The following is a 9,949-nucleotide window of genomic DNA, read 5'->3' as shown; positions in this document are numbered from 1 at the left end:
GGGGTCCAGTGGACACACTCAGGGACTCTGGAAACCTGTCTCCTAGGGTAAAATACAATTTCTATATGGGTGTGGCAGGTAAGACTGTGAGGAGGTTGCTTTGAGGAGCTGAGTGGAACAGGTAGTTCAGTCACTTGGCAGTGTCCCAGTTGCCTCAGCAGTTGGTGCTTGCACAAGAAGACTTAAGGGTTCCTTCAGATATATAGGGATTCCGTTAGTAGAAAATAGATTCAGAACTGCCGTCAAAATAGTTGAGATCAACAAGGTATTTCTTCATGTCATGAGCTTGGTATGCGAGTGCCCATGAAGCTGCAAGATGTCATTTAGTTGTAGGAGAATTTTTGTTGTTGTTTTCATTTGTCTCTGTTAGAGCATGAGTCCTGAAGCCTGAATTGTCAAGGAAAGAAATTTCTTCTGAAATCACTGTGGTAAATGATTTCAGACCTGTTAAACATTTTATTTTGAATGAGGGAATTATAATGCCTGCAAATTTTGCTGTTTGGATTCAAGGGTTAATTTTGAAAGTCTTGTCTGTTTGAGACATTGATGGTTAGAATGCCTGTCTAATTCATTGTCATGGTATTATTTAGTAATGGAGAACCCTATTAGTAGGTACATATGGTCCCAAACATGGCGAAATGTATACTGTCCCCTTGTATAGTGGTGGAAGAATTTTTCAGCGAGGGCAGATATTCTGCATCTTTTGTGTTTCACAGCTGAGATCTGTAGGGGTTTGATGTGTATTTCCATGTTACATACCTTTACTAGAAGAAATGGTAATAAGGTAGATGGGTAGCTCTCAGACCTTACCTTCCATAGAGATTTCACCAGTTTTAAGATTGACACATGAGCCGTAGGACGCACCATCTGTCACTGGCTGTATCTGATAATGTTGTCAATTCATGGCTCTGTCAACTCAGGGTTTGTCTGGAATCCTGTTATATATAGTCAGTTCTTCCATTCAGGCAACACATTGAGAACAGGATTTGATCCTTTTTTATAATTTCATACTGCAATTATTTGTAGTAATATCTAATTCTTTTTTTTACTATATTTCCAGTGGATTAAACAGTTTTGGAATGTTTTGTGCACTTCAGATTGAACTTCCAAAAATTGCAATGGCAGTTTTTATCTTTATAATGATTTTATTTAATTAAATTCTATATTTTTGTGTTTTCTCGTAGTTCATAGTGACTTTTATGTATCAAAGATATAATCATCCCTCAAAATAGCCTTTATTAATGATAATGAGAGTTAATGTTGAAGCACAAGAAAGGAGGAATACATCCCCAAACAGGCAGTATAAATAGATGTAACAAAGCACATATGTTCACAACTGCCTCCTAGTTTACATTAAAGAATGTTAGAGGTAATTTGCAGCTGTTCAGTCTAACTGCTGTGGGCAGAGATTTTTAATATAAAGAAATGTGTGATGCCACTAGAATTTTGGGGGGGAAAAAACACCCCCCACATTTGTATATGTAGAAATATATTTTAACATATTGGTAGAAAATAAAAATGTTTAATGCGTTTAAATATAAATTGCCATTTCAGTAATATAAAACAAATGTGTAATATATGTAATTAGTAAAACATGTCTTAATAACTATTCTCACTTGTGTTTCTTTTTTTCCCCCCATGCATGTCACAGAACTTGAAGAGGATATTTTTCTTTTAATACCATTCCATTTTTCCTTGCAAGTCATTTGGGCATGTTTTACTCCTTGATCTGAAAATATAAAATAATATTTGGTTTTGGGTGGATAAAGCTCTTAAATAAAACTGTATGTTATATGAATAGAAAACCAAATACAGACATAATTACTTCTGACAAATATCTGATTTTTAAAAAAATGCATGCCCTACTGGAACATTGTTTCATTTTACTTCTATGCAATGGATGTTATTTTAATACCCCCTCCCCTACATGTCAAGTTCTGACTTGAAAAAAATATATAACTATTACTCATGTTATGTTCAGTCTCTCTCTTTTTTTTCATCTTTCTAACTGTGCCATGCTCAGTTATTGGAACTAACTTGATAAACCTTGTGCTTCAGCATCAGCATATTATAGCCACACAGCTTACTAAAATTGCATATCTGGAAACCTCCACCAAAACAATTTCAGCAAATTGTAGATATACATAAGAAATAGGGTGCTTATCTGCTATAGTGACAAACATTACAAGAAAACTTCACAAGACAGATGATACAGAAGTTAATTATCACTTCCTTCTCACAAAAGGTAGAAAAACTAGTCAAAAGCTATAAGGCCCTCTACACATTAGAGGTATTGCACAATTAGCTGTCACAGCAGCCACAGTCCCCCAGACCTGGGGGTTTCTTTCACATGTCTCCAAGCTGGAAGATGACTACTGCCATCATCTCTCAGCCCTAGGGACATATGGGGTGCCCCTGTGGCTGGGAAACCCTCAACTGGTGGGGCTCTCATCTGTGGATGCTTGCTTCGTGCCAGTGCAAGGGGAGCCCAGGATCAGGCTCCCGTTGCACTGGCAAGAAGGCACGATGGGATCTAATGCACGATTCTGTCCCACGTGTGCCATGGCAGGAGTTGTGATTGTGTGGATTGTACATTAGATCCCTCAGAGCCTTACCTGCATGGGTAGAGGAGACATCAGAAAACATGTGTATACCATATCATATGTTCTTAATATTTTCAGGCTACATCATTTTAATTCTTCCTTAGATCTTATATTCAGGTGTCTTTGTATGTTACTGTTCTTTTGATGTGCATTGTCAGGTCTTCCTTGTGAATTTTCTGAGCATTTTTTGTTTACTCTGTATTATTCCGGATAGTGATATTTATACATTTCTTATTTTTACTGGATTGTGTCTTTTACTATAAAAGGTCTTTTGCATGTATGGAGGGGGATCCATTTATGTATTTCTTCTTCTTTGTGCATTGTAGAACATTCATATAGCATTTCACAGGGAGGAAACTAATGTCCAGATGTAGCTGTGCTCTTAAAAATTACAATATATTTGTAGTGGAAAGTATTTTTAATAGGTTTTAAATTATTCTTTAGTGTTCCGTTAAACCTTGGTAGAAATATTTTAAAAGCTATCCAAAATTTAGTATTTTAGGACATCTTGGTTTCAATTAATTAAACAAACTGGATTTGACTTATTATTTTTAAGTACACAATATAAGTTACTATATACATTTTATAGACATTTATTAGCCATGACTATTTGTACTTCAGTTCTACCTCTACAGACAGCAATAGCTTTAGCAAAGAAAATAACTTGATAACAGTCCTGCAAGGTTTTGCAGTTTTCTTTAAGATTCTCGGTACTATCTACTATCATTGGCTTCAGTGAAAGTTAGAAGCACTTAGCACCTACCATGATATATATAACGTGATACAGGACTCAGCCACAAAAGATTAAACCTGTAATCTCAAGAGCTCCTGAGTGTGAGTTCTGATTTTAAGAGGCTCGATTTCTTTATCTCTACCCATTTAAACTCTGTTTAACTAGAATAAAAAGCATCTTACATAGGAAGTAATGTAAACACTTTCTGTGACTGATACATACTGCAGTTTGTTCAACCTCAGTTCCTTTTCATGCTGTATTCTTTGCATATATGAAAGTACTCTATGCATAGTCAGCAATTTAATAATGCAGAGAATCTCGCCTTCATTAAAACTCTTTCTATATCTTTGTTGCTGTATTAGGACTGGTAATAATGTTAGTCTATTGCAGGCTGGTGAAATTACTTTAGAGATAAGGGATGTGCTAAAAAATATCTAGAAATATCTGAAACGCAACTAAAACTGTATCCTTAAATACACCATTAATTCCCTCATTGGGTTACTTTACGACAGTATTAATATTCATATGATAGGACTGTATCAAAAATATTACCCTGTTGTGGTAAAGTGGGAGTCACGCCGCCCACCTGTCTCACCCACCATGCCTTGTTGGTAATTGTGTTGTTAGTTAAGGCGGGAGGCTGCCCATTGTTGCACCCTGATATTGGGGGGCTCTCTGCAGCCCTGTCTCTGTGCTGGGTTCTGCTTACCCCCTTATCGCCGCACCCTTCTCTGGTGCTGGGGATCCCATACCATTGTGGTCCCCCAATGAGGCCACCTCCTTCCCCAATAGCCTCACCCCAATCCCCCAGTCAAACAGCAACTAAAATCTGAGCCCCTAGGCTATAACATAAAATAAGCAGTTCAGGGTGTGCTCTGTCCCTTTAAAACATCAAGCTTTTCCCAGCACTAAGTGTCTTATAAGCCAGGGTCTCTGGTGAGCTCCTGGAGCTCCTTAATCCTACCCAGAGTAGGACAGGCAGCCAAGCCTCTCTGGTGAGTGTCTTTTCTGAGAGGTCCTTGCCCCTTGGCTGCTGACAGAGAACTAACTCTCTAGTCCCCAGCCTTGGGGTCTATATTGCCTCTTCTGGTCAGCTGACAGGATGCAAGTGCAGGCTAATTTACTCATTATCCTGTTGCCATAGTAACCTGCACTTGTGGGCTTCCATCTGGCGCTTAGGGCCCTCTCCCTAGGCAGTTTCTGCTCTTACAGGAGCAGGGACCTTAGTGGCCTGCGACACTTGTATTTAATATATCATAGACATCTAACCTAGTTTCCAGTAATTATTTATTGTAGCTCACATGAGTGGCATTGTTATTTGCTTGTGGATGTAAAAAATGTTATACTACTTAGTAACTAATCATGATTTTATCTTAAGTTTCTACATAAAGAGGTATGGTGTTTATATGGCTTATGCTAGCTTGGCCAACCTTCAGCACATGTGACATAGGCAATCTGTGTGTGTGGCACATGGCATATCAGGGAAGGCACAGGTAGCACAGTAGCAGATAGGGCAAGAAGCAGAAAGCAGAGCAGCTGCTTAGGCACAGGAAGAGGATCAGAGTGGCGTTCAGGGAGGGTGAAGGGCAAACTAATCTGTGGCACACGCTTTTAAAAGTGGACCTCCACTGGCTTATGCAGTCAGGAGAGACATGACCAAAACAAAGGCACCAGGATAGCTTTAATTTATAGTTCTTTCATATCATAGATCTATTGAGTATGAAAGTCTACTAGGGATCAGAAGGATTGCTGCAGAGGATTTAAATATTTAACAATACAGGCAGCAGTGATGTTTGGTGTTCTGTTTGTTTATTTAAGGGCTAAAGTATATGTGCAACAGTTAACTGAATGATATTTATCTGATATGTTGTAGGGGTTGGCATCTTTTATTTGAGGATATGGCCTGTTTGTGTCATGAAACTAACGAGATTTTAATAAACTCCAGGCTGGCATCCTTGGTGAAATGAAGGGGTAGCCAGGTAATATAAGGGACAAGGGCATAAATAGAGTAGAACTGTTAAGAGCCTTGAAAAAGAGGACAATGATCTGATATTTGATGTAATGCAAAACAAAGGACAAGGAGAGGAATTCAAAACTGAGTAAGCGTGACAGCCAGAAAAGGTGATTATAGCAGCAGCTTTTGAATGGAGGCAGGGATTGACAGGAAGGGTTGAGGAAGTCAGAGAAAAAGACATTGAAATATTCAAGAACTGAGATCATGACAACCCAACATGAAGAAAACAGAAGTTTTGAATGTGTTATTGAGGAATAAACAGCAGAATTTGGACATAGGTTGGATGGGTAGGGCAAGGGAAGAGAAGCAGCTGAACATAAGCCACTGTTTTTTCTCTGAGTGGTGAAATAGTGTCAGCAATGACAGGAAACAGAAAGAGACAGGCAGTGTTTGGGAGGATGTGGAAGGGGGTCAGTTTTGACAATGTTAAATTTGAGTTGAAGATGGTAGTTCATGGAGGAGAAAGACATGCTGGACTGTGGGATTTGGATAGACAGAGACATGGCAGGATTGTGATAAATAGACATGGTACAGAGGATAACAGAAGTGATGTGATTAGGTGAAGTTATTATGGTTTATGTCAGATAACATAGGTGAGTTATAGTCCTTTTCCTTTGGACAAGTATGCTTAGTACATAAATAGTACTCCCCTTGACCCTAATATAGAGCTGTAGTTTAAAGGTTTTGGTGTAAAAACAAAAGTTAGAAGACCTGAGCTCTCTTTCAAATTCCAGAATCAATTTATTGTGTCACCTTTAGTCATGATTTCTGCTTTCCATTACTACACAGTGATAAATAAAAAAGTGATAATTTTTACCCAACGTACATAAAAACTAGGTAAAAAATATGTATGATTAATTAAAACCATTTAAAAACTTTTAACACTTTGGGTTTGTATCTGTTGATGCATGTGGAATAGACCCTACACATATTTGTTCCATTGGTGCAAAGGGAAATATGTCATGTCAAAAATTGTTCTTCAATACAGAGAAGAGACTTCAGTGCCTGAAATGCACAGTGTATTTGCCCAGCCTGAATTTTGGAAGTTTATAAGCAATTATTTCAGGTCTGACGCTCTAGTTTTAGACAAATCCTTAATCTCTTCCTGCCAATTTCTTTATTTGTAAAATGGGACCTTTTCCTTCCACAGAAGGAAAGGGTATAGGAAATACTTGCTTACTTCTCTACATCCTTATGTATCGTTCCTATACACCTCAGCCTTTCCCAATCTTTTCCACCCCATGGCATACTTACCTGGCTTTCTCCGCCCCACGGCACACTGGCTGAACACTGAGCAGGGGGGAGAGAGGGTGGCGAGGGGCCAAACGCTGAGTGAGGGGTGGGGGGGTATCAGCACAGAGACTGCCTGGAGCCACGCCCCCCAGGATTCCATGGTACACCTGGACATGGATGACGGCACACCAGTGTGCCGCAGCATACCATTTGGAAAACACTGATATACCTGAAACTTTTAGACACCCTGAAGTGGGTTGAATTAATCTTGCATAAACTGGAGTTTTTGACCTTGAAAAAATTTGTCTTAGGGGAGAAAGGTTTAAATTATTCTGTAGTGTTGTATACTGTCAAAAAATTAGATGTTGATGTAGTTCAAATGCTGATATCAGATAAAAGCTGCAGTCCTATGTTGAATTAATATCTAAATGCTTCTTTTATTAAGATTCTATTAGTTTGGGTGAATTCAGATTATCTTTGAATTCCATGAAAAAGGCTGAGCTAAATAAATCCCTGCCTTAATTCCACTGAAGTCCATAGAATCACACCAGGGATAAATATGAACTATGGACTTAAAACACTTAAAGCAAGAACAAAAGCTTTGCTGTAGAGTCCTTCCTCAGGGCTTTTGAGTAAGCAAAATCTGTAAAGGAAACTTTAGAGAAGCTGTGAGCCACTAAAGGAGGAATATGTTAACCTTAATGCAACATTTTTTTGATGTTGTAAAAGGGATTTGAAGGCATATTTACTATATGAAACATTTCCTTTTTGTTCATATGCTATGCCAGATGTTGATATCTGCTCCCTATAGTATTAGTTTATGCACAGAGAATTCTTCAGGTCAGAGTGTTAAAAACTCACTTTTTTATGCAGTGCATTAGCTGTATATAAGATTTTGTGGAAATCTCAGTCTAGCACATGTTTAACCGTATATGTTTCTGTTGGTAATACTTTTGTTACAGTCACTTGCTGGTTTGTTTAATCCTTTAAAATAATTGATGAAAGCCTTTAAAGTTTCCTTTCTTACAACATTCATTATCTTATTTTTTTTTAGGTGTAAACAGTGTAAAAATATTCTTTTGAAAGTATATTTCCTATTTATAAGCCTTTGAAAGTACTGATTACTTCTGTTCCTAGGGTGATCAGTCATTCACTCAGTGGGAAAGCTCATATCTGCCTGCATTGTAGTAAAGTTTTCCATTCATTGCTTAAGCATGTGGGAAAGGTTACTGGTGTTTTATTTTGCTTAACAAGAGAATAAAGTGATCTGATGTCAGAAATAAGGAAAGACTGTACACTAAAATACAAGAGTTGTTCTCTCAATGCAGGTATATGACTCAGTAATAATAGGATCCACATGTCCTGGTTTCACACATAGGATGCACATTTGAAAGTCACTGGATTTTTGCCCCCAGATCTGGTTAGAATAGGGTCCAGAGAGATGAATGTGTGTCTTTTTGACAAAGTTCTCAAGTACAATGTAAATACATTATATGCCTTTGGATCTGGGCAATTATGATTCATTGGGATGTTCTGTATTTTACCAGCTCTGCTGGAGTTTGTGGTTTATTGTTATTAGCCAATGAACTTCATATGAATCTTCTTGAGTACTATTTATGCAACTACTATGTTGTGAAGAACAAATGGAGACTAGCTGTTAGCATAAAGATGAGAGATGGATTTTTTATAATTGTACAATAGTAATATTAAAACCTTGTATTGCTTGCATCATTTGCCTTAATAAATTATTCAGGGTTATGCATGGTTTAATATTACTTCCCATTCTAGTTGAACACTATTATAACCTTTGAACATTCAATTTACAGCTGTGGAACAACTATTTTCATCTGGCAGTGGCTTTTATTACCCAGGACTCTCTACAATTAGAAAACTTCTCTCATGCAAAGTACAATAAGATCCTGAATAAGTAAGTAATATATTAGTATCTTATATATTTTTTCTTAAATTTTATGATGTATTGTTAAAGCCAATGTTTTTCTGTTCTCTCTAGATATGGAGATATGAGACGTTTAATTGGTTTTGCTATCCGTGACACGTGGTACCAGCTAGGTGAGTAAATATACCATCTCAAACACCTCTGTATCTATAATATACTTGCTTCTCTTTGAAGAGCATGTGTGACATGATTTAAAATTTGGAAGTGTATCTGATTTTGACACTGTCAAATATTCCTGTTCCTGCAGCTCAGGTTGGTACTAGCACCAGCAAAATGACATTATTTGTCTGAAGCCTCTTATTTTTATTTTACAAGCTGTTGCTTTGAGATTTAAGCAAAGATGGCTGAATATCCTGATGATTTCAGAAATCTTATCCTATTCCACATTCTAACAGGCGGCCATCTCAGGGCCAGTCACTACATCAGCCTGCCCACCTGTCTGGGGTAGTATGCCCACCTGTCTCACCTACCACACCTTTGTTATAATCAGGGATCTGGGTTTTCCATTTCCCATGGAAAAACAGAGAAAAAATGGATTTTCCCTTTTAGCAGAGATACCCGCAGATTTCCCACTTTTGCAAAGAACTCTGCAGATGGTTGGAGTTCCAGCCTGCAAGAGCTAAATGCAAAAAGGGTGGGGAACCCCTAACCCTGTCTGGAGGGGGAGGGAGAGGGGGGAAAGAGCGAGGCCTAAGGCTCTGTCACCCAAGGTTTGGCTCAGGATCACTGTTTGTTCTTGGAGCCTAAGGTAAATGGGGCTTGCAGGGGGCTGGGGGCCCCCTCTGGCAGGGCTGGGGGGTTGAGAGTCTTGGATAGGGGTACTGGCAGGGCTGAGGGGGAAGCCTGGGTGGCAGATGCAGGTGTGGGTGACTGCCAGGGCTGGGGGAAGAGCCAGCAGGGCAGGTGGGGAGCAGGGTGTAGATGTGTGGGTGGAGGGTGGAAGTGGAGAAGTGTTAGGGAAAGACATGGAATGTCTCCATGTGGGACACTCCATGTTGGGAGGGAAGCAGGGCAGCAGCAAAGAGCAGGGCCACATAGAGAAGCTGCTTGCTGATGCGAGGCTGCAGTGGGAACAGCAGTGCAGGATTGTGCCCCTCAAAGCAGCAGCATGTGCAGGGGAGCTGTCAGCAGTGAGCAGCTTCTCCACATGGCGCCACTGCTCCCTGCTATGCCAGTTCACACCTGCTGGGCTGTGGAGGCCCCCAAGCGAGGGCAGCAGGATGGGAGACCAAGCCCACAGCCCGTGCCTGACCCATGCACAGATCTGGGGGGCGCAGATTCCCCCTACCCATCTTGGGAGTGTGTTCAGCAGCAGGGAGCCAGCACCCACCCTTGCCACCCACAGCAGGCAGCAGGGGGGAACAGAGGCAGGGGGCTGCAGACCCAGGTCTGTAGCTCTGGCACCTGGG

General features: G+C 39.7%; 1 protein-coding gene across 1 annotated transcript in view; it reads left to right on the top strand.

Annotated features, from left to right (window-relative positions):
- The window catches only part of DOCK2 (dedicator of cytokinesis 2), a 519,632-nt gene that overhangs the window by 399,528 nt on the left and 110,155 nt on the right, over positions 1-9,949 (top strand). Inside the window, exons 34-35 of the mRNA XM_019534715.1 lie at positions 8,410-8,510; positions 8,595-8,653. Of these exons, the coding sequence (XP_019390260.1) occupies positions 8,410-8,510; positions 8,595-8,653 (160 nt within the window). The remainder of the gene's footprint in view (positions 1-8,409; positions 8,511-8,594; positions 8,654-9,949) is intronic.

Source organism: Crocodylus porosus, unplaced genomic scaffold (genome assembly GCF_001723895.1).
Source record: "Crocodylus porosus isolate Cpor-Errol unplaced genomic scaffold, CroPor_comp1, whole genome shotgun sequence".
NCBI lineage: Eukaryota > Metazoa > Chordata > Crocodylia > Crocodylidae > Crocodylus > Crocodylus porosus.
This window is presented reverse-complemented; position numbering and strand designations above follow the sequence as displayed.